General features: G+C 35.9%; 1 protein-coding gene across 8 annotated transcripts in view; it reads right to left on the minus strand.

The window, feature by feature from the left end:
* TENM2 (teneurin transmembrane protein 2) overlaps positions 1-26,888 on the minus strand; it is a 1,471,143-nt gene that overhangs the window by 460,123 nt on the left and 984,132 nt on the right. For all 8 annotated transcript variants that reach the window (XM_085236695.1, XM_085236691.1, XM_085236690.1 and 5 more), the window contains one exon: positions 9,370-9,660. In XM_085236695.1, the coding sequence (XP_085092821.1) occupies positions 9,370-9,595 (226 nt within the window). In that variant the 5' untranslated portion in view covers positions 9,596-9,660. The remainder of the gene's footprint in view (positions 1-9,369; positions 9,661-26,888) is intronic.

Raw genomic sequence — 26,888 nt, forward strand, 5'->3', positions numbered from 1 at the left:
TGTTGTAATGAAATTGAATGGAATGCTACCAATTTTTTTTTTTGTCTTCATCATGGAACTGAATAGTATGTCTTGAAATAGAAATATGATATTGATAATTAAAATTTCAGCTTAAACTACCATCTTTAAAACACAGAATTCAACCAGAAGCAAATTTAAATAGCCAGAATACAATACTAGGGCATGTACAACACGCATGATCATATACTTGAGGGAAATGAAACTCATGAAATTTGTTCTGCAAGATGATTTTTTGTTAGGCTTCCAGCTTCATTACCAAAGCCTAAAACACTGATAATTTTCTTTCCAATACTTACATTAACGTATGTGTTCATGTGATTAATATTCCTATGAAAACAAACTGAACTGTGTTAATGTGCAGCTTAGCACATTATGTTTCATGTAAGCAAATTTTAAGCATGTTTTTATCCAGCAGTAACCACAGAACTTGCTAATTACAAAGTAAAAACAGATCCAATGATATTCTTTTTCATACGTAACAATGAAAAAACCTACTGATAATGGATATCTAGATTTTTATCATTAGGCATTTCATAGTTGGTGGAACTGTCAATTAACACATGAACAAACACCAGCTACAGCTTTTGAAAACATTTGATTGTAGCACAGAAAACAGAGCTAACCAGCATCATAGAATACAACAGTAATTGCTTGTGTGCACGTGCATGTGTTATAGAACATAACCATAAGCAATACAACATAAGCAAGCCAGTGCTGTCAGGAATATTGTCAGGTGTCACATTCAATTTATAACATGCAGTTTTTGATCAAAGTTTAGCAAATAGCCTACCTATTAACTACCATATTTTCCTTGACATTCCTGTATCAGGTAATTCCTCTGTTTTCTAAACTTCCTCAAATTCAGCTAAAAATAAATCTCTTATCTCTTTTTTCACTGCTTTAATATCTTATTTTTGTATTTTCCTGCATGTGCTTTCTGTAACATTTTTGACAGGGTTATATCACATACACATACAAATATCTGAAACCAATTCCACATCGTGTATAAGAAACAGAATTCCTCAAAAAGGCTTTTCTCCAAATAGTTTTAAAAGATTCCTTTTGATTTTGAATAGAACAGGATGTAGGGATTACCACCAGAGGATGAGTAGGAACCACAAACATCTTTAACCCAAATATTCTAAGGAAATGTAAGCAAGTAATTACAAATAAAACTGCTTACATTCATGCAACTTGTTTGGCAACAGCAGTATACCATAAGGAAAGCTGCTACAATTCATAACAGCATCTTGTAATAAAACAGCTTTATGCATCCCTCTCAAACTGTTTAGTGCTCAAATCTCATCAGATGGCTGAGTAAGCATTACACTTTGGGACAGTAAATCTCTGTTTCCAATATGGTCTACATTCACAGACATGTACTTTTGCATTCACTGTATGATGCTTCCAGCTAAGCAGACATAAAAAATAGCAATATATGAAAATATCTACATGCTTTTTTTTGCCTAGTCAGTTATTTAGATCGAAAAAAAAAACCATTAGGAACCTTGAAACCAACAGCTCAATTGCAATTCACTGCTGTGAGAAATAGCTAATTTGATATCTGGATTTATAAACACGGAAGTAACAGGAAAGGGCTATCTTTATACATGTCACTGTCACCATACACATCTTTATCCATAACCAAGGCATATATAGGATTGCTGTGATACCTTCTGCTTGTTTTAGAGAAAAATAAAAAAATTAGGACTTAGTGAAGAGCAGCAAATCTGATTTCGTGACCAAAGATGAGACTATGATACTTGACAAGCAGATGTTTAAAAAGCCCTATCTATTCATATGAAAAGATACAGATATAGCTGATAGAAAAGAAGACTGACTCAACTGCAGCAATCTAATTGAATCTGTAAGGAAAGAACACTAGGTATTATGGATGTTCCAATAAAAGAGAAAAAGACTATATGAGATCTGATGGCTAGCAACTGAAACATGCTTTCAAAATCAAATGAGAAGCTGGCACCTGATTTTAACATGGAGGAAGATATCCCACAGAAACTGCTAAATGGAAACCCAATTTTCTGCCTATTGCTGTTTTCAAGACTACTGAACACGCTTCATTCAAGGATTACAGAGATCAATGCGGTAATAATCTTATGAAAATTAATCAGTTACTAGATAAAACTGAGCAGCAAAGACACTTTGGTCTTAAACTTTTTAAATCCAGAGAAAAGTAACACAGTAAAGAGCACATAAAGCATACTGGACCCTGCTCAACCAATTATATACACTTAACATTTTATTTTCTCCTAAATTCGATTTCCATGAACGAATTGGTCTTCAGCATTGCTAGCATTTTGACCCAGTTCCAAAACACACACGATACTCTAAAAAAAGACGTTTTTAGTGCTCCCCTCCCCCCCCCGCCCTTCCCCCACCATGCTTTTCTCACCAAGAACTTGTATGGATTTGTATCCTATCACAATATTCCAAAGGCTTCTAAAATCACATAATCATCCTGAGGCGTCAGGAGAACAAACAGAAATAAGAAAATAAAAATATACACAGTAATCATCACGACAGACCAACTGGTGGTCCCCCGAGTCTACAATTGAATCTTGGATAGTAGTAACAGATTTTAACAAAATGCTGAGAAAAAATTAACATAAAATAAACACCTAAAATCTGTTCCCATTATGTTTGAGCTGCAAACTGACTTGTGCATAGGAACAGTGCTTAACCTGTCTTCTGCATGCTCCTGAAATATGAATTTGTTGAATCCTTTCCTTACTAAAGATACTGACCTAAAAACGTGATGAAAACATCAGAGCACTTAATAATCCAAAACACACATTTTGTCAGTTTTACTTCTTCAGATTTCCAGTTCATTTAAAAATACCTTTCCTCATCTCTTGTGAGGAAGGATGAGGAGAAGATAGGGTCTAACTTCTCTACAATGAAAAACAAGCTTTAGAGGTCCTTCCAAATTTCTGTGGCAAAAACAAACAAACACACACAGACACAGTACTTGAACAAATTCCGGTCTGAATAACTTGAAAAGACAAATTTTCTGGCACGTTCTTAGGATACAGTGAGAAAGATGCCCAGCTCCCAACCAAATCAAGTCTAAAAGCTTTTTAAACCAGAGAATGTGGTGGAACGTGCAGTTCCTTTCATCAGTTAGCGAACGCTCAAAAACAATCAGTCTCTATACCAGCTTTTACTGGAAAATACGCCCTAAAAAAATCCAAACAATGTTTAACTGCACATCCTTCTGAAGATAAGAACCATTGAAAGTCAAATATTTTCAGAATTTAAGTAAATAAGTCATTTTTATTAGCAGGATGAATCAAGAAATAATATCATTAAGTAATTTCATTTAGAGAATCTTATTTTGAAAAGTACTTTTTTTTTTTTTAAATCTCCTTGGAGTAAATTATTCCTTTTATAACAGATTTAAATATGAGAAAGAACATCCATATGGATGTGCCTAAACATTAGGAACTGCTTTAAAGAGGGACAGAGTGTTCATATGAATAAGAGTAAAAGGACTTGTAAGTTCAAAAATTATTACTTCCGCTACCCAAAGACTTAGAATTCGATTATGCACTTAAACAAAATGAGGAAGAAAAAGTAAACGAAAAAATTTTTTTCCAATACTCACAGGCATTAGTCTTAGGGGGAGAAAACCCTTCTCTTCTCTTTTGAAGCACAATATCTTGCTACAAATTCAAATTCCTTCACTATAAAACATGCAAAGCTCTCCCTTATGTATTAAAATGCTTTTAAAAAGGTTTTTGAATGAAAATGGTTACTGAGGATGCTCTAGATTAGACCTACAGCTTCTAAAATTTTCTTTTACTGACAGAAGACACTAAGTTAACTGTTAGTCTGTTCCTTTTTTTTCCAGCATTGGTCATATTAATTACTCCAGTCCTCTGTCAGCAACACAGTTTCACAATGAAAAGTTTCAGAAGATTGTATTTTATTATACTTGTTCTTTATTACGCTCACCAAAAATGAGAATCCTCGTAATACTCTAATTGACTACCCTGGATGTTTAACTTATTAGTTGATTACAGTCTTTCCATAGTAATGAATTTTCAAATACCTTGACATGCTTACTTGCAATGGTCATCTCTGCAATGCCTTCCAGACTAGAAAACATACCCTAAAACTGAGCACATGCATACATTCTCAGAGGAGGACTCCTAATGCCCAAGATGCTGAACTAGAACCTGGCTCAAATAGTCAAATTCAGCCAGGATGATACCACTAACAAATAGCAAGCAACGCGCCAGTTGGTGGCTGTCTTGGCCACAGTAACCACAAAGAAGTCATATTTAGAATCTTAAGTGATAGAAGGAAGATTGCCATTAAAACTTCAACTTTGGATATGGGGAGAGCAGGTATCAGTCTGCTCAGGAAACTAGTTACTAAGGTCCCTTGGGAAACTGCTTTTGAAGGCACTTGCACTCAACAGTGCCAGTCACATTTTAACTAGTACCTCTTAAGAGTCCACTGGCAAATGTTGCTCCAATTTTCTAGAGGAGCAAAAAAGACAACCCTGGTAATTAAAAGCCTGTCAGTCTCACTTCAGCATGTAGTAAAACAATGGAATTAGGCTGGGAGGTATTGAAGAACACCTGAAAGACAACACAGTCATCAATCACAGTCAACGGAGGTTCATGAGGGGAAAGTCCTATCTAACTAAATTAATCTCCTTTTGTGACAATATCACCCACATAGTTGACCAAGGGAAGCCAGCTGATTATTATTATTATTTTTAATTTTATTTTTTCCCCAGTAAAGATTTGATACTGTTTCTCACAGTACCTCTCTAGCTTACACCCAAAAGCATTACGTGAAGGGTGAGCAATTTGGGCCTGACAAGTCAGCCGCAAACCAAGTTATAAACAGCTGGCAGCCAGTCACTATCATGGCTCCCCAGGGCTACATTTTAAGGCTAGTTCTCTTGAACATTTTCATATGTGACTTGAGTGTAGGACTAGAAAGTGTTTTGAGAAAATTTGGTGATTATATTGGAGGAACTGTTGAGTCCATTGAGGGTGGAGCAAGCCTTGCAGAGAGATACAGACAAATTAGAGAGCTGGGAGAAAGCAATTCTGACTATACAGAGTAGGAGATAAAAGGATTAATAGAAGTCCCGCTAAAAGAAATCAGAGGAATGTTGGTTGATAGCGAGTAAAACACGAGTGAACATTGAGTCCAGACAGCCAGGAAGGCCAAGTGTATCCTGAGACATATCAAGTATGTCATGACTAGTTGGTCAAGGGAAGTTATTATTCCGCCCTATGCTGCATTGGTGCAGCCTTGCCTTGAATACTGCGGGCAGTTCTGGGCGCCACAGTGCAAAAACGAACATATTAGAGAGTGCCCAACAAAGCGCTACAAATATGGTCAAGGTTCTACAGGGGAAGTATGAGGAACAGCTGAAATCCCTTCGTTTGTTCAGTCCAGATAAGAGGAAACTGAGAAGACAACTCATTATGGCCTATGACTTCTTCGCATAGGGGAGCAGAAGAGCAGACAGTCATGTCTTCTCTTAGATAATGAGCAATAGGACTCGAGGAAACAGTATGAAGCTGCTATAAAGGCAGGGTAGGGTTGGTTATCAGGCAACGGCTCTTCACCAAGAGAGTCACTGGGCACAGGAATAGGATCCCAGGGAAGCCGGTCACAGCACCAGGCTTTCCAAGTATTTTTCTGTAACAGTAATTCTGAAATACTCTGAATACATTGATAAAAATACTGGGATGTTTTACGAGACCAGTTTATAACCACTGTCAGTACACAGTACTATTTTTCTAATTCGTCTTCATATACTCACAACGTCTAACAGGATATAAAATGCACTTCAAGTAGAAACAAATACAATTGAGCTGATTACAGAAAGGTATTGTCAGTTCTTCACTAAAATTATCTCAGCAAGTAAAAAGAGATGCAATGACAGACATATAGAAAGCAAGATAGTTAACTGTGGCTAAAAAAATAACGTAATATTTTAGAATGTTGGACTTAGTTTAATATCAATGTACTATTCAGACTTACTTTTAGTAACTCCATACATACATTCCATTTGTTCTTAAATTTCATAGCACAGATTTACTGCTACACTAGATCTGACTTGAGAATGAGAAAGCAGTCAATTCAGTCTAAATACCGGCTAATAAATTTTGCATCAGATGAAGCCTGGCATTTGGATCAAGTAGAAATACAAAACCTGTGAGCTATGAATGCCAAGTGAGGAACTGTGGAATAGTAATGTTTGCAGTCATCCATTTGAAATCCAGTTTAAACTCCAACAACTCTGTAGAGAGAGTTCTTTTAAGCTCAGTCTGGTTACAAAGCATACATGAAGAAAGGTTGCCTTTCAAAGCAACATCTTAAAAGAATGGCTTTCTAAAAACTACACTTTTTGTCTTAAAGGAGATATAACTTCATTCACCGTGCTGTGTCAGCAGATGAAGTGAAAAAACTTCCTTTCTTTTTGAAAAGTATATGATCAAGTATAATAATTGGTTCGCTTTGGTAGAAAAATACTTGGCATACAGAAAAATTCACACATTACCAGAAGATGGTAAAATATTTCAAATATTCAGAGGTGTCAGAACTATTGTCAAGCTTTTGACATATCCTAGCAAAAAGTAGAAAAGTTCCTATTCATCTTAAAATACCACATTCAGAAAGGACTCCTCAACTTTTATGAAAACTTGTAAGGTTAGAATGCTCTTTCATCCACTGAAGGACTGAATCTTTCAGATCGACTGACTAGTGGATATCCAGTGCAGCTACTGGATAACAAATATATGAGCTCTGCTCTGAAAGTAATGCCTCCTATTTTATTGTGGTGGCCCACAACATCAGAGGATATTGGTGGAATGGCAGTAGAAGTTGAACCTTCCCACCAATACTCCGTTACGTTTTGTTGCTGCGCAACAGATGGCAAAGGGACGATCTGACAAAATGCCACACTCGATACCAGTTTCTAGATCATGGAGTATATAGCCAATCTTAGCTGGACTGTCCTACCACATCCACCATACAGTCCAGATTTGGCACCTTCTCACTTCCATCTGTTTGGGATTATGAAAGATGGACTGAGCAGACCAAATTTTTCTAGCAGGTATGCCATTCATAGCAGCTTTGAAACCGTGAGCCATCTCTGCTGGTGCAGATTTTGACTGCAGCACATAAGCTCTTGCTCACCATTAGTTAAAATGCATAGCTAATTGTGGTGACTACGTTAAAAAAAAATAGGGTGAATTCTCAGCTACAAAACACTATCAGAATGTGTTATCGTGCTTTTTGTTGCAGTTTCCATGGGAAAAAAATATGAGGCATTACTTTTAGAGCAACGTTTTCTACTTTGGGAAAAATCTTCAACAAACTAAAAGCTCAAGCGTGCACTGGACGTGGAGTTTTAGCCAAGAACCTAAAAGTCTGTTCTACTTTTTATCGCAGAAAAATAACTCCCTACAGACTATTTATTTTAAACAAGCTTATTTCCTAAAGAATTTAACCTCATCAAAGCACCTACTCAAATTTAGAATAAATTTACACATATAAATTTCTAGATGTCTGCAGCTGGAATCTGCGTAAGACATAATGAACTGTATTTCCAATGATATGAATCGTACTTTCATCCATAAAGAATCAATGTATGAAAAAAAAAAAACAGGCCCCAAATCTTAATAAACATCTACTTTCCAGCTTATCTCAAATTTCGTATCAGTAAAGATCTTCACAAATAGGCAGAACTTGAGTTTTCAAATATGAAAAATCATCATACAAACTTACTTTCTGAAAAAAAAAAAATCAGAAAAGTAAGGAGTTACTGCTTTTATTATTTGGTAAAAAAATAAAATACTTTGGCTCAATAAACTAAAGTTTATTCATCTAGATATAACAACCAAGACTAGCAGAAAAAAATCTTCGGAGCATTTCAATTTGCACTATCCTTCATAACAAGAGCAGATAAGAACACATTAAGAATGGGAGAAGGATGAGCAGTTGTCAAATCAGTAATCAAGAGAAAAAGCACACCCTCATGAAATGCCGAATAATGACCTGGAAACTAAAATAAGGCACTTGAGCTGAAGCATCAATCATCCAAATAGGGGAAAGTAATATTTAGATGACTCTTGTACACAGAGACTGAACAAAGCACAATGAAAACGGCTTCAGTAGCTCATACGATCCAGCTGCAGTTAGATGTGTAATCTCTAGGTAGATACATCTTAGCAAAAAAGACCCTACAAGAACAGAGATTACCTCGGAAAAGAAGATGGGATGTTTGATAGAGAAAACACAATGCCAACACTTTAAAATGTCTGTACACATACGCAAGCAAAACAAGGAATGAGAATTCAATTAAGGATGCAAATTAATAGATAATTTGATTTAAAGGTTAAGGCAGACCCTGACTGCTGGCACAATACTTTGAACAAGTTGTATGGCACCATATGAAGTATAAAAAAAATGACCTTTTATTATACAGGAGCTCACTCAGAAGTGGGATAAACTCCTAGAATTTCCTGAGTCACACAGAACACAGTAGTCACAATACCAAAGATGTATGGTAGAGATTGTGCCATTAACACATACATGCATGAAAAAGAGTTTAAGCAATTAAAGATGTACTAGACGTTTTGCCTTCTGTTGAAAGGGGCATAAATGAGCTGTACTTTCATGCTTCAACACTGCCTTCATCTTCTTATGTCTAATTCTTAATTGAAATTAAGTATTTTATTTTGTAAGCAACCATATTCAGTTGTTGACAGACACTTTAATCATGCTACTTGGTCACATGAACCAGATGTTTAATTGCTGTTCCTGTGAAAAAATGTTCACTAATAGATACAACGAGCAGTCTTATAATTTATGAAGACAAATACCAGAACGAAAGTAAAACTAGGTGTGTGCAAGTTTGTGTATAGTAAAACAGAGGCAGAAAAGGAGGCTACTTCAATTAAAAACATTTGGATTGTTCATTCATTATTTATTGGAAATAATACATTTAAAGTAGGAATATTTTTTAACATAGGAAATAACAGCCATACTTACAAGTTCACACAGACAGCTCATTTCAAATACCCATTCTAGTATCCTACTCCTGTGCTAACGTAGCTAACTATGAAAGTTACGGCACTTCTCCCAGTTTTTAACAGATGAAGGGTAAGTAGTAAGAGTAAGCAGTAACAAAATGAAGTCAGGTGAAACAGCATTCCCATTTTCAAACTTAAACTGAAACATATCCATTTTTTGTTCCATTAAAACTCCCCTACAGCACTAATGCAGTACAACAGAAAATTAACATCACCTAGCAAAGACTACTGAAAAATAAAACAGTTCTGACTTCAAACATACCTTGCCTTGGAAACTCATCCGACTCCCTGTGAACCAGGTCCGAAACTCGATTTCCATAATGCATCCTCGTGTCATGATCATATGCTTTCAGAGTCTCACTTGAGCTGTAGGACTTCTGAGTTGGTACTCTGCAGTCTTCACTGTCCAGTGAAGAACTAGTGTAGCGACATTCCTTCCCACACCGGCCCCTCGTCAAAGAGCGGTGTCTCCGATCTTTTATATCCATTGTTCTGCGTCAGGTCGAATGTTTTCAGAAAAGCCACTCTTATGGTAGGGATCAGTCACTATCACCTAAAAAAAAAAATAAAATCAGAAGATAAAAGTGGATAATAGCGCTTGGACATTTTGTTTTACTCTGCTTTCCGTGACACATCATTGTAAAAAGAAAATAAAAATGCTGCACAGCATGAGAGAAAATATCCGCACCATATAAACCTAGAAATTGAAATAATTTACCTGGATATGATGGTAGGAGAAAAAATAATAAGAAATTAAATTCAGTATCAGAATTGCATTTTGTCTAAACGATCATCTCACCGAAGACCTTAAAATGCAATGATAAATCAGAACTGCTTACCTTTTTGATTTCCAAATGAGCAGTGATAACAATATGGTATTAACAACATAGTATTTTGCTCCTGTTATGCAACAATAAAAAGATAAGCATACTCAGACCATTTAAATATTTCTTTCTTCCTGCAGGTCTGCTTGCAATTACACAAGCAGGAAAGTAGCAAATGGAAGAGTATTCCCATTCAGTATTAACGCGTAAGGATTGCATACATTATCCTTTAACAATGCATTCGCAAGCAGAAACTGGTTTTATTGTCCTTGGTTAAAAAGAACTAAGGCCCGATTCTGAAAAACAGGTTGGATCGCGTATCTCCAGAGATCCTTCCCAACCTCAACATTTTGGCATTTCTAATGACTCTCTGAACATGCTGTGTGTGCTGCGCTCGTGACCAACAGAATGTGATCATCTTCACTGTCCCTCAGGATGACCATTTACCCATCTCAGCAGTTGGAGTTCTTCAAAATTCTACAAATATCTTCTTGCTCAATGGACCAGAAAGATTCTTGTAGTCTACTTAATTAGGACATCCTTACCGGGGCACAGATGCTTTAATATATGCACAGTTAGCATGCATGGACTGCAAATGAAAGATGCTGAAGAAAGCAAGAGATAGACTAACCATGAGCACCCTACCCACCAGGGTACTAATTATTTTGAGTTGGTATTTGTATCAGTACCTTTCTCTTGTGGCATCCTAAGCTCAGGTCTGTACTAGTTCTTAGAAACGCTCAAGACAAAACCTTTTGCTGGAAATGGAATCTTTGCCCACAAAAATACCCACAAGAGCTAACAACAACAACACAAGAACAAAACACATGCTCTTCTACATGTGGTTATGGAAGTAAAGAATTAGCTTTGGACCGTGTAGCTGGAACAGCTGGAGACATTTCCTCTCCCACTGTCCCCTCGGCACAGGTACCAGCCCACACCCATCAGCGCGGAGCAGGCCGCAGCACTTCAGAGGCACGGTTCCCTCTGACACAAAGGTTACCAACTCCAGGAGAAAAATTATAAAAAAAAACACCTAAGGCAGTCATGTCTTTCATCACTGCAGTTGCTCACACAGCGTATTTAAGGAGGCCATAACATTGGCGTACATACTGGCTAAATCACTGCTTTTTGGCTGGAATAGATTATGTCCCTGTGAGAGGTTAAATGTACTTGGCCAGAGGAGCTGGTGAACTTGAGAAAAGGTTTCTTGGCTCCATTTAGACTCTGATATTTAAACTTGTGGGGGGCTCCTGTATTTTAAAGAAGTTAAGTAACCGGGAGAAACAGCTGCTTCGTGCCACCCACCAAACTCTGCCGTCTGAGGCATAACTGTAAACATGCTTACTTCACCCTTTTTTTCCTCTTATTTTTAACTACCATTGTGTGTTACAGAGAGGAAAAAAAAAACCCAGAAAAGTCAAAACTTGGAGGGTTAGTTTTATTATACTAGATTAAGGCTATAGCTGATAAGAGAAACAAAAGACTCAGAACACTCCTCCCATTTCTCACCCCTCTGAGTGTCTAGTGGCTGAACACTTGTATTCTTCAGCTGAATGCTTTGGTCCTGTATTGTTTATTAAACTGTAAATACCCTTGGTTACACAGCAGCTCAAACCCTGGCTTGAAGTCTGTGGAGACACACAATTGTTCAGATTAGCAATGCCTGGCTCTCCAACCCCAGTTCAAAGCTCTCTCATGAAATTCAGATATGTTGCAGTTATAAAATACGGAACAGATGACTACAGTACAGAGGTGAGCAAGAACTGTCAACTGCTTTCTGGCTGACTTCACACTACTGTTCTGTGCTTTGCAAATGTCTATTCTACGGGAAGGTATTTTTCTAATTATAGTTCAGAAAAAAACAAACACCATTTTATGATTGCTAAACTTTGAGCTGCCTGATCTGATTTATATTGTTTATGAACAGCATTTATCTAGTCGCTACTGTAGTTAAAAAGAAAGATTTACCAGGACCATGACACTAAGGATTTCCATGATATCAGCTTGTTAAAACATCTTCTCAAGTAGACAAAATTAAATGAAACTGTTTCCTCAATTTTCTCCAATGAGTTTTCAACAAACACCCTACAAGTAGCGACATAACAGGAAATGATAAGATATTGCTATTGTTGATAAGGTTGTGAAACAATCTTTAGCCATCTTCATGCAGAACACAGTGTGCAACTTCTGCATTGTAGTTACCATGAGAAGTCCAAGTGCTTAACACAAGAAAATAAATATAAAAATCGGAGAAATGTCTCAACAGCTTTCCTCTGAGCTTTCCTAAGGAAAATACTGTTGATTTTAATAATATACTATTAAAAAATTCTTGAACTTCACTAAATTTTTGAGATACTTAAAATATTGCAGATGATTTGAACTTTTTAGTTATAATTCAGTTACATATTTATATTTATTACAGTACTTTTTTTCTTTTTCCTGGTTTTCCTACTGCCTAAGGACAAAACCTAAACATCTGAGACTAAATACATTTCTCTGAATGCAAAAAAAAAATTATTATTATTATTATTATTTTTTACAGATTCTGCTCATCCTCATTTCTTCATTAGGGATTTCTCTGAATAAAACAGACTGGAAAAACACAGCCCCACAGCATCATGAACAAATAGCCCTTGGAGTTCAGAAATCACCACCATAAGGGGATCGAAGTGTGAAGAAATTATGTTGCAACACAGACCTAGCAATTTTCTTTCACGTGTTTCTTGCACTTATTTTATATTGGAAACATTTTGTTTCATTTTAATGCTAAATAGCCTTTTCTGTTAGATAGAAAAAACTTGACGTATTCTTGGAAAGGTAAAATGGTGCAGTTTTGATTAAGCTATGAAAATTGAGAAATTTGAGTTACAAATGCTTTAAACTCTTTGACCTGTCTGTCTCAATGGTATTCCTGAATTGAGGTACAGACCTAAAACAGGTCGTCTTTTTTTTTTTTTAAACCTACTTATCTACAGCAAAGTAACTAGTAAACAACTGACTTCAACTACCTTTCTCACCTATTTTATTCTCCTATAACTTCAGAAACAGGCTATGCATGGATAGTAAAACAGCTGATCAATTTTCAAAGAATGGCTTGAATTGGAAGGGGCCTTAGAGATCATCTAGTTCCACAGTCCTGCCATGTTCAAGGTTGCCAATCACTGGATCAGGATGCCCAGGGCTCCAACAAACCTGGCCTCGAGTACCAGTTTCAGGTGTGTAGTGTATCAGCTGATCCAGATCTCCCATGGCTAATAAATAAAAAGCAATGAATTGAACATGTTGTACTTGCTGCTCATGTGCATACAAATATTGGATATAGAGCAAGTTACATGTGCCTAATAACCTTTGGACTTGCTATTAGTCCAGCGTAAGATTTCCTCTCTTCATGTGCAGTAGCTATTTACCTGACCTTACAGCACAAGTGGTAGCAAAAAACTTAATTCAAGGGTAGTCCAAGAACAGGAAAACACTAACTGCTGCAGGGTAAGAAAAAGAAAAAAACAAAAAGAAATGGGAAAAAAGAGGAGAGAAAAAAAGGAGAAGCTGAGAAATGAAAGAAAAAATTTACAGGATTTTTTTTTAAAAAAGTGTGACCACTTCTGTGTTAACAAAGCAACATCAGCAGGAGGTACAGAGGGAGGACCCAAATTTTAACGGCTTACTGAAACCTACGCTAAACCTCTCTTTATACTTGAAGTCGATCCTTAAACTGAACTTATTTACAAGCTTTTTTTGTGAATTTTCTAATGATCCCTTGTACTATTACATTATACATCGCCATTAGAACTGTCGCTCACAACAGACAGAATGCAAAATACAATAATCACTTGAAAGTTCAAGAGAAAACAAAGCACCTCACATTTACTTTGTGCCCCTAAATAACCCACTAAAACTAGAGCAAAACATCACAATAGCACATTCAATACTAGAAAGTATTAGAAAAAACACAAAATATATAGTACACCGTGTACCTATCTGTTCATTAAAAAAACAACTCACAAAACAGGTCTTAAAAGCCTGTACTTTTCAGCATCAATTGGCAATAAGCTTGCAATTTAGAGATTCAAATGTTGCTCACTATTCTGTGCACTTTTTTTTGAAAATTTTTGAAATGACAAAGTTTGTTAATTCAGCTTTGGAATAGCACAGGTTCTTATTAAATAAGTGAAAGGGTTACTCAACTACTGTATTTTTCACTTGTTTAATATTACCGAAAAAGGACATCACTCACTTCTAGATCACCTTTTTAAAAAAAAGATAAATAAAATGGAATTTTAAGTAAAATATCACTATAGTAAGAATACTTTGTTGCGTAACACAGCATTGATGACAATTGGGCTGGTTTTGGTCCAAAAAGTCAAAGTATATTTGGACAGTGTTTTGTACAATATTCAGATACTGAATTTTCCTTTTAGTGTAGCCAGTCTTTCAAAATATAGTGTCAGTAATTAAATGTGTTTAGTACAACATTTGAAATAGCTATTTTACAGCTGTTTGGATAAATGATGTTCAGTTTACCTTGCGGAAGACATGCAGTGCTCATAGGCATTCTGCATTCTTCTTTATTGCAGGGAAGAAAAATCCCCACAAGTCAGTTTTTTTGTTTTTGATTTTTAATAAATAAAAGCTATAGGAAGCATTTTCAGATAAAGGGCAGCCAAAATCACAACTACAACAAAATCAAACACCGCAACAATTACATACAGCTTGTTTTTTTTACTATCTGCCAAGGCATACACATTTTTATGCCCATCATCCAAGAACTCAGTACTGGAGTTTCTTAAAAATCTCAGAACTGTTTAAATTTATTATGAAGATACATCCCATTAAGAAAATAACATGCCATCAATGAGCAATGGAAAGCCCAGAAGTGGTAAGACTGAGCTTTCTATTAGCCTTAGCTTCACACCATGCTCTAACTGCTATGGATTTACCCTTCATTTTCCACACAATTTTCGGCAGTAAAGGCAGACAGTGGGCTGTTTTAGGCTCTCTGAGAACATAAGAAATGGCAAGGTTCACAGACACAGTGGACAGAATCCAGAAGTGGAATGAAATTAATGGCTTTCAATAATCCATTACACAGAATTAATTTAGTATTTCTATTGGCTCCCTATAGCATGTTTATAGAATTTACAGTTTTTTTTTTTTTTTGATAGATTTAACTAAATATTATTTGCATCCTACAGATTTGTAGCTGGTCATCAAAAGTTCAGCAGCTCCCACATAGATTCCCAGCCTGGAACGGAACACCAACACTCAGAAGCAGATTGTGTTGCACTAGCTCAAAGATTTGTTTAAAAAAAAAAAAAGTATCATAAGTGATGAAAACAGAACAATTACAAGAAGCAAAAGGTTTAAAACAAGTTAGTTTGTTTTTTTAATAGAAACACTCTTAAACTCATCCAGAACATCAGTAGTAATACCAGTGATACTTATCTTCCAAGATAAACAGGCATAGAACAGTAGAAAAAGAATCTGACGCAGAATTAAAGAAATGGATGCGACAGGAGGAAATTCTGTGAGTGTTCTGGATTTCCTTCAATGTGTGAAATGGTCTCGTTCTCCTCTCTGATAGTTTCACCAATAATCAAAACATCAACAACTACTCCTCTATTACAAACACTGCCCAAATATAAAAATAGGGATCTCCACCAATAATTAAGTATTCACACTCCATTTAAAAAAAAAAAAACTTTCTAATTTTAACCTTTAGCCTTCAGAACAACCAAGAGAGCTGAATCTGTATTACCCTTATTCTACAGGAAAAGTTCAGCATTAAGAAGCAAAGCGTCACATCTGAGGCCATGAAATGAGACTGCTGCACACTAGGAACCCTAACTTCCAGTCTTTTGTTTTCTGCTTGTAGTACGTTAATTTTCTACACACTGTCATGGGTGTATGCAGATAAAACAAAAAGAATCAATCCACGACAGCCCAACCCAATAAGTTATCAATTAGTATAATTAGTTAAAATTAGTATAGGTGAACAAAGTTATAAAATGGATTTAAAGATCTAACATGAACTGGCCACTTCAAAAGACCAACTCTTCTTAAAGTAATTGCCTAAACAACATTATTACTCTTCTACTGCCTAGAAAGAACAAACAATACTATTATCTACTGATAAAATGTTGCTAATGAAGAAAGGTAGAATAATTTATCACTGCATAATTAACACAATGCAGTTAAGCATGCTTTAACGATTCTGTATAACAGTTTCCTATCACTAGAGAATACTTTTGAGTCAGGAAATAATTGTCTAAATAATTTTTGATTAAGTCTTTGATCAAACAGATCAACATTTATAGAAGTGAGATTAATGTAAATGCCCATGCAATGAATGACAACTTCCTTCATTTAATTGCCCATTGGTGGTCTTTTTCCTTTCTAATCCTAGGGTTGAATGCTGCCTTTAATTAAGTTAATGGGATTATTAACCTTACTAGCAACAGAGCTAAGATGTCAAGCTGGTTTACCCAAGTTGTGCTCCTCCAGCCATTACCTCTCTTTGACTTTCACCAGCACTTAATCATTTATTCATTTAATATTTACTGACTTTTTCCTGTATCTAACCCTCTTTTTGGCCTTTTTCTTCCCATTTTCTCATTAGCTGTATTTAGCTCTAACGTTTCAGGATTTGAATGCTGTTCATTTCCACAAGCATTTTCCTTTACATTCAGGCTAATCCACAAGCTGAGAACTTCTGGGCACTGGGCTTCTATACTAGACTCCAAGGTTTTCATTTTAAACATATCTGTGCTATAATGATAGAGAAGCGTAACTGACATCAAAGGACTCACACTTTTCTCAACTCAAGCAAGTCCAGCACCAAGAATTTTAAAGACCATTCTCTCTTAACCACTTATGTTCAAATACTCCATAACTCTACACCTGAACCGTACATTCACCCTGACTCTTACTCATGTTCCTTCCACTTCTTGTTTCTTTCTAATGGAAGACTATGCTGCTGAGCAGGAACTTCTCGTGAAGCTGAGATTACACAGGGCTCCTGTGTACGTCTCAATGGGAGATGCTACTATAAAAAGATGATGCTGCCGAGAAGGTTCATCAGCAATTTTCAGACTTATACAAGACTATTCTCAAAAGTCATCAAATGTAGTAATCATGCAAACAGATACAAGTTCAGGTACGTTACCGATCATTTCGCTTTAGAACAACACCAGTTGATTATTTATATTATTCATTCTCACTCTGTCCAAGAATCACATCCCTTCTTTAAAGCCTTAATGAAATCCCTTCTACCTCAATCTAATACTATTAATTCTGATGTGCTTATTAACAAGATGCTATAGTATGCTTTCTCTCTGCTAGCAGTGTCAACCTAGGAAAATTATGTTTAAGTACGGTTTTATTAGAGACCACTTATAAGGCTGTGTAAAATTAGGATAATAAAGTAAACATTATCCTTAAAAATGCCTCCTATCATTAAGGAAAATAGTCCCTTGTGTAAAGTATTAACAGTTACTTGGAAGTTCCTTCCCTCCTTAAACACAGATTTTTATCAGAAATGACATAAAGTCCTACAGGGATCTTTTATCTTAAAGTTTTGAATTAAAGTTAAAAACAGCTAAACAGGAAAAAAAAAAGAAATGAAGCTCCATGGAATATCATTTTAAGGTATATGACACAGGTGACATATCTCATCAGCTTCCATAAAAACATTTACAGAAATATTTTAAATTCTAAACCTCAGGCAGCAATGAAACTTCACACAGAAGTCAGAAGAACGCAACATAAGTTTCTCAGAAGACAACTATACCTCATTTGCATCATTTTTTTTTTTTTTTTTTTTTAAGAAATATAATTTGTAAACATTTATTAACTGTCACAGCAATCAAAATGAATACAACTGCAATTCAAAACCTCTGAAGTGAAATCCCCAGCATCCATAGAGCAAGTTTTGGCAGGGCCAGAACTGAAGTTTGAAAGGTGTGCTGCCCCAAAGTGCAACATAATATTGGCTTGCACATAGCCATAGCAAAACAGAACAGTTTAAAAAAAATAAATCACGCAGTATAGCCTTTATTGTTTATTCTATTTCACAACACAGACCAAGTGAAGGAACAGAAAACCCCTGAAACAGCTGTAATGAAAACGCAGAGGGACTAAAAGCACAATTTCACAGAGGCAACAATCACAAGCTCTACCACAAGTCCAAAGAAACTACTGCAGCTCTTCATTTCCCAAATGTTCTTTAGCAGCGTTAACTTGGAAATGGTTTGTTAAAAAATTTGCAAGTAAAAATCAAAAGAAAGTAACTGCACATTATGCTATAATGATCCTACTAGGAACCTAAAGAAAACAAAGCCTGAAAATAAACTAACATCTCACACCGAAGTCCACTTCTCTACCAGTCACAGCCACATTCCCATGCCACATAAACCCATCCAGACATAGTCTTTTTCCCCCTCCATGGTTTCCACTTGTTTTCAACTGTTCTCACAGGAAGTCTTCCTCTGAGCAGGCTGGTCCACATTTTCTATCCTTTGGTTTTCCAGGTTTGACACATCACAATTCTTACCCTCGAGACAAGCCAACAAAACAGGACCTGACTTCTGGAGAGAGCCATCATAGCAACATCACCTACAGTAACTGCACCAGAAAGTTGGGATTGATTTGGTGTAAAAAAGCAAATTGAAAAAAAATAAATAAATGCTCAATCATTTCACCATCATCTTCACTTTCCTACAGAGCTCCAGACCATCTATGAACATTAGGGACAATTTCTATAAGCAGAACTCATAAAAGAAGGAACAATTAGACACATTACATGGACTGGCATGAGAAGCTCTTCTGATGTGCCACATCAATGAAGTACTCAAATTTACAATCTACACAGTAACTCAACTTTATTAAGTTATGCCTCAGATGAATTGCCATCCAGCAGATGGGCCCAAAATTTCAAGCTCTCTGTACATTTATGAAACACAAACACACAGACACACACTCCTTCATGGTAGTCACACATGAAACAATCACCCTGGCAAAGCATTCTACTACATCCTTCACAAGCTATTTTACCAGCGCTCCATGTTTTAAAGCATTTCTCCTCTTCAAAAAGAAAGGCAATGCAATCCCATTTTTTTTTTTTTTTTTTTTTTAAACACACAAGGTTTACTGATGCAAGGAGAAGAGCAAAGTACAGAACAACCCTGCTATTTAAAGCCTCTATTAGCTTCAGCAGGCTGTTCTGCCTTACAGGCAGGGGAAAAAGCAGTCTCTTATCTCTGTCTCTCTCAGTGCAGGAAGGAAACTGGAAACAAACACTATAAATGCTTTATTATCCTGAACTGAAATCAATAAACTATCAACATTTTTAACCTAATTTCCTAGGAAACAGAATTGGAGAAATCTCTGACAAAGATTCTCATATACATTAAGAGTCATCAGATTGTAAAATTTAGGTCAATATTGAGCCAGACAGTGACCTACAGGTGAAGTGATCCGTGTGCCATTACCGATTTTCCCAGTCATTCCAAGTCTTTCAGTAACTTCTAACTTGCATGAAATCTTATGAATTATTAAAAGAAAAACAGAAAAAAAAAGCAAAGCAGAGAAAATAGTAAGTTTTTCTTATGCCTTTTTTGTAGATATGTATACGTAACTCTTCGAAAACAAATTGTACATGAACAGTGGTTGAGACTTCAACCACCACCCACAAGGATTTCTGAACTTCACATGTGCTTGGGCTAGCTAAGGAGTGACACCTGAACTCCAGGTACTACAGAACTGTACAGATGTTTACAAACACACCCAAACAATAGAGCCTTCTACTAAAAAGAAGAAGAGAATAAGGAGGCGCATACTGTAGCAATTAGTAAATGGAAAGTGACACCTCTAACACAACTGCTTTAAAGATCTCGACTAAAACAGAAGTTACTGACTAACTCTGGACAACTCCAATTGCCTTTCTAATAATACAAAATAACAGGCAATATGGAAGAGAATATCCCTAAGTATTGCATTGGGGATCAAGAATAAATATATATACACACTTTTTCTTCACAGGGACTCCATTCTAGAAGAAGTTGCTCCCTGAAACAAAGTCAGGGTTGAGAGTTTAGTGCTTATAGGAACATCTAGAATGCAATCAAGAAAAATAAAACAAATGTGTTCCATCATTTGTAATTAAAAAAAAATAATAATAATAAAACCCAAGAAACTGTAATAAACTTCCTCAACTTGTCTCAATAATTTCTGAAACATCAAAAACGATAAAAAGATCAGTGCCTTTTATTTCAGCCACCATAAGAACAAAGGACTTCATCCTGGATTTTCCAACTCCCTCCTAGTCCCATTCCTTGATGGACAAGCTAGTAGAGTGAAAACTGAGCAAGCGCATCGGAAGTTAGCTGAGCAGCAACAAATCAAGTTCCAATAACGTACCTAAATTGCAAAATTCCAAAGTTTAGACTGAAGAGATTTGCACTGTAACATACATATACAACTTACAAAGTTCTCTGCTCAATTTTTCGCACGTTATTAAAATTATGTTCTTTATTTTTGGAGACAAGTCTCCTTCCTCAGTCTCATGAAAGGATTACAAAGAACAAAGAAGTATGCATGCACTTAAACTCGTTCCATTAAAAGTTATTTCTGTCTATTTTTAAACTAACTTCAGCTACTTCCTGCCTTTTTGTTAAAAAAAATAAAATGAATGTTTATTTGAAAATAGTGATTCTTAAGCATAAAATAAAATTCATTAACTCCTTTCCTACGTATACTTTTAAGGAAATATATAAACTTGCAGAATACCTTGACTGAATCCCATTTTCCAGTTGGATCAGTTTAGTTCAGAAATAATACTAGTTGTCAGAAATTCAAGCCTAAAGAAGCAACCTTTCCCCTCTGTTTTGCAGAGGTGAAAAACTCTGGCAGCTGCCTTTCCATCAGTTATTTAGCCATCTGAAATGCTTTTATATCCAGTATCAAAGACTTTCAAGAGACTACTGGACTACTTTCCAATAATCAAGGCTTGAGAATTAGGAAATGTCCCTTTTAGAAATCGAGTTCTGAGTGATAAGAACGAAATATAAATTAGTCCATAGTTCCATGACTCCATTTAGACTGCACTAATATTAGTTCTGATACAGTACAAGTGCATCACTAGACAGATGGACAGATCTGTGCTTCAAATGGTAAGATTTTAACATTTTAATTCAACATGAAATTGTGACATATCAGTTAATTAGGTTTTTATAATGAAGAATAATACCGCTCTCAAAGTTACTTCTTTGTAAGTAAAGACTCATCCAGACATCCCAAAAATTCCACAAATCTGTTCAGTTTAATGATAAATCTACTCATCTATGTAGAACCAGGATAATGCTCATTTTGCTAAGTAAGGACAAAAGCATGTCTCTTTACCATTCCCAGTAACCACCTCACTATATAAAAGTAAGATGTCAATACCACAAAAGTCACCCACAACTTCTAATAAAACACACATATTAGACTACAAATGCTGTTTTTAAACTGTACAGCTTAACCAAACAACTTTGATTCATATTAGAGCTCAGTACAACAATGGAATAAAAGTAATAGAGACATATACAAGGCAGCAGAGAATTTTTCATCTAGATCAGCATACGACAAGACGCAAAACAAGCCACAATGAAAGTACCCCAGCCAGATGTAATGGACAAGTACACACAAAATTTTTACAGAAGCAAAGGATCCCTGCTCACAGCAGGGGAAATTGAGATCAGATCATTTTTTAATGTTTCTATCAAACCCAAGCCATTCTATTATTTTAAAAAGCAAATTAATCAACCAATCAGAAAAAGTCAGAGTACGGGACACTCATAATACTATTCTGACAATAACATAACATTTTCTTCTCCACATTTATAACCAGAAATTCATTAAAATTCCTTGGATTTCAGCTGATTTTGACCTATTTTCATTGCTTAGTTTCTACAAGCTTCTTAATTTTGACTGTTCCACAAGCTCATCTTTATTACTTGAAATCCTACTCCTTTGTTTCTCTTGGATTCACAAATTCAAGGTGCAGTTGCATTCAAAGCAATCTGCAGTTCTCTTAATAGATGAATCCAGCATGCAGCAGAGCTCCAAAATTCACCTATGCCACATGTGCATTTCCAAAATTACTTAAAATTAATGAACTTTTGCTATGTGTATTTCTATGCAACTACTTGAAGCAATCATTATTAGTAAATGTCACTTGGAGAAATGGATTGATAAAAGAAAAATAACTAATACATAATCCCAGCACATAGAGTACCACTCAACAGTAACCTAACTGTTGCCGAGGATCCAAAGTGCATTAAGAAATCAAACTCCATATCCCGCAAGTAATATTTAGGAAAAATTATTATTATTATTCATTTTTTTTTTTTTTTTTTTTAAGTGTGCTGAGCATACCTTAAAAATTGAAGCATAAAATACTTGTCCCTTGGAAAAGGTTGGGTTCTTTATTATTTTTTCCTGTGAAGTCTCAATTACACTTTGCCCCTAAACAGAAAAAAGTTCTCATGCACAACTGAATGTCATCTCCATTAAATTAATAAAAGCATTAAAATCAAACTATCATATATATATTTAACTAATCTTAGTACTAAAACAAATCTTGTAGCATTCAGGTGCACTGAATATGGAAGCTACTCCCTGAAAGGTACACAGGACAGGTTTTAGTCATCACGAGAATGCTTCCAAAACATTTGCAGCCACTTACAAAAAGTACTCAGGTGCTTCACACTGTTTTTGAAGGAGTTCTTATGCATGACATTACTTTCATCGTGAGACTTAGGCAAATTTCTAAGACTGTATGTTCACATACTTTAAACTGAATTCACTTATAATCCAGCATTTGACAGAGCTAACATTTAATTCTTCCTCAGGAGTCTCCAAAGGAAAATATTTTTTCCTTATTCAAAAAAAAAAAAAAAACAATAAAAAACAAAATACAATTATGCTCTGTTTTGTTTTCACACACAGGATTGAATTTGACACTGTAATCAGTAGAGAAAACCAGCCCGTGCTAGTTAATATACTTTAATTATTGGAGCCTCAATTCTACTTGTTTTGTATTAGAAAGAATTAATAAGACCTAAATTTCGGGATGTGGCATTAATGCTGATGGGCTTTATTCCAGCACATTCTGCTTCGTTATCCAAGCAATTCAAGGAATTACTAACACGTGAGCTAAAGCAAGCAGTGTGCAGATTTAAATCCAAGTAGGAACACAACCATACCTTCAAAAGCTAACAAATCCATGGGCACAGTTAATTGTTTTAAGCTATAAATAATGCTAACGAGAAGGCCAGAATTATTGTTACCTTTTCAAGTGCTTTAAATTTTGTCTTAGGACACACTACCATGTGTTCTAATGAAAGGATTTCAGTTTAACAGAGCAGTCTTAATAAACACTTTTCAAATAAGGTCATAATCTACTGCATAGATCTTCAGAGCAAGTTTTATCTTCTTCACATGAAAGTAATGATGATTATCAGGTCTACAGCTCCTATAAATTACCTCACCTCCAGTGAGTTAATGGAGCTATGTTGATTTGCATCAGCTGAGCATTCTTCCAGATTCTTACCCCAAGCAAGAGTGGCAAAGTATTGCCATTAGGAAAGCTCTTTTTCCAGAAAAAAAAAAAGCTACATACCATTAAACATCATGATTACATTCAAACTGTGTTTGTGCTAACATTTAAATGCACCACTTGGAAGCTCAGCTGCCCAGCAGCACAGCTCTGTGTCAGCAGGCTCCTCCCAGCCAGCCAGTCCTCACACCCTGCTCACCTGCAGCCTGCCCCACACAGCACAGACATGCTCCTGACCGCCCAGCACCCCTCTGCAGCCCTGGCAAAGGGAGAAATCCAGGGAAAAGGCAGAAGAGAGGATGCAGACCAGATGTGGCCAAATTCAGAGTCTTCAGCTCAGGACCTACTCAACTGCTTTGAGCTAACTCAACCACATCACTTGTTTTGTAACCTTGAACAGGGCTGAAGGTCCTCTTCCAGTTTCTTTCAGAATCTGCCTAACTTTTTCTGCAGCCACAGTGTCGGCACAGAGACCAATGAATACAGACACTTGTCAACCATACTCTCATCTGTTTTTTCTCTCTGAAATTGTGCAATTCTTTTAGAAGACCATTATGAAGACTTGTCAGCAATTCGATGAATTGATGATGAGGAAATTAATTCTGCCCTTCAGAACTACGCTTGGACACAGTGTATATTTGCAGTGCCTCATTACAAACCTTGCCATTAGTTGCTTAGGGCACCCCCAAGGACACAATGACCAACACAGAGGCAACTCAGTGAACACTCACGTGCAAGCTTTCACTTAAGTTGACTTCAGAAGCCAAAGCTTTAGCTCTTTACGTCTCCTTACAGATTATGCACAAAGATAAGCAAACACGAAGCACACTTTTTCATTATACAACAAAAGAAAGCGAGCAAGTAAATTCTGTTGACAGTACATGAAATGGGATACTGTACAGTAATTGACAACAGGCTATTCAAACAGCATGTACACTGCTTACTTCTCCATTCAATGTATTTCCTGAAGCAAATATTTGGAGTAGTTTTAATAAAAATCCTTCAAGTCATTATTTGATGGATTTTTAATTCAAACTGACAGCAGATACTCTCTTCAGATTATATTCAGACTACACGGAAAATTTTAAAGCCTCCCATAGACCTTTAAAGGCAATTATGCCAGAGGATTCTTCTAGAATTACACACCTGACTGAGATGGAAAGGTCTGCATATATCAAACATCAAAACAAGCTCACTCTAAGTAATCCCTAACTGAAGCACAGACTCGGGAATAAATAACTTCTTCCCCCTCATTTTTTGCCCCTTGACAAAGCAGTGTGAAACGGTGAAGGAGAAGATGACATATCTACAGAATGACCTACAATTCTGTATTTCACATAATGTTATCACTGAAGGCAACGTACTGATGCGTGGTCACTATCTTAAGTTTCTTTATCACACGCACACACAAATTGACCAGGAAAAAGGCTTAAGTGTTAACTACAATAAAATCTTGTCACATAATTTGTAATACAATATTTGATTTTTACTATCTAAAAAAATAAGACTGTTCCGTATCTCTTCTAAAGTACTTGTAAATGATAACCTAGAATAAGACATGGCCCTAACTATCTGAACACAACTTGATATTTGCTGTATGCTAGCAGACATTCTCTCAAGTAGCTGTGCCTGAATATGTTATAAAGAATAAAAGGAAACACTATTTTTTAGTGTTTTTAAAACCGCAATTTCTGTAATTTGTGACAGTAGGAATTGAAAAGTATCCCCCATTGATTTTTATGTTTCAAGTTGACAATCATTACACACTATTATCTGCAGTTTGAACAGTGGAACCTAACCTCCTAATTAGGATGAAAAACCGTTACAGTTGCAACGCCAGTAAGTCACAACAAGACAATAATTTTTAAAGGAATTAATTTTAAAAACTCTACAAGGTTCTACTGGAAGCTACTCTGGCGTGTCTATCGATTAACATTTGGTATTACATTCTATCACTAAATATTGCATCAGTCTAAGGGTAATGTTTTGCACGTGATTTTCTTGTTTGTTTCTTTTACTTTGTTCTAACTTAGGAAGTAAAATAAAATAAAACAAAGCACTGGAAGATTATTAAGCTAAAGGAGCTCTCTCATTTGACTGACATGTTAACTCCATCTTACACTGGAGACTAACACAGTGGAAGACTTCAAGCTGTACTGAAGATATCTGACTGAGCTAGAACTTCCTTGTACACCAGCAGAAAGTATCTCAGCACTTCATTAATTTCCAGATACAAACTGTTTAGTTACAGCCATATATGGATTCAGTCATATCTTGATTACTGTGACCGAGGTTATCACAAACCCACAGACATTTTTCTTTGTAGGAACACATAAAAATGGGGTATGTGCATTTTCTGCCTGATGTTGAAAGGATATCTCTAAGTAACAGTGCAAAATTTTATCTGGAGAGCTGCTAAAATAATATTATTTATTAACATGGCATCTAACAAGAGAAACTTAGAAACCATTTATCTTTGTTATAAAATAATTCCACCTATTCAACAAAAAAAAAAAAAAAACAAAAAACAATGCATTTACTACTGCTCCCACTTACCTGCATTACAAGGCTTTTCGTTCTTGTATTTGATGTTTACCACATAAAGAAAGTCATCCCACCCCCCAAAAAGACAATTATATTCTTGGAGATCATAGCAAAGTTCAACAGAAAACTAAATGCAAGTCAACGTAACTGATATGCTTGGAAATCTACAAACACATACGACTCTGTGAATGGATGCTAGGTGGCAGTACTGTGTAATTAAAAACCAAACATTTCTTCACTGTGTGCAACTCACTTGAAGCGTTTTTCAAAACTAGCTATGAGCACATTCTGAATAGTAATTTAAACAACAAACAGACCTTCTTTTTCCTTTGATTTCATCTCCTGAGAACTATATTCCTTATACATAAAAAGGTGTCAAAATTAAATTTCTTATCCATAAAACCGCTTTCTAGCACAGCAGCATTATATGAAATAAGTGAAGAATTAGGAGACAGACTCCTTCCACCCTGCAGTATTACAGCCCTATTCTTTGGTACTGCACAATTTGTAACTCCTGGGTAGGTTCTGACCTCACTTTGCTCTCCATCTGAGAAACAGAATTACCTAGCATTTGAGGTATGCAATTTTAAAGCCTGTTTTAGTCTCAAGATGTATTTGATGGAACAGTTCACTTCTAATCATGTGATCCATGTAGCAAAAGTGCAACAGCTTTTAACAAGGAGCACGTACACCACAAAGCAGCTGTAATTATTTGTAGCTATGGATGATAAAGGGTTGGCATGTATTCTTCTATACAAAATATCCAGAATAAGCCTTGCTTTGTTCAATGATTACTTGGAGAAGGAAAGCTAGCTC

This window comes from Meleagris gallopavo, chromosome 15, assembly GCF_905368555.1.
Source record: "Meleagris gallopavo chromosome 15, MGAL_WU_HG_1.1, whole genome shotgun sequence".
Classification (NCBI taxonomy): Eukaryota; Metazoa; Chordata; class Aves; order Galliformes; family Phasianidae; genus Meleagris; species Meleagris gallopavo.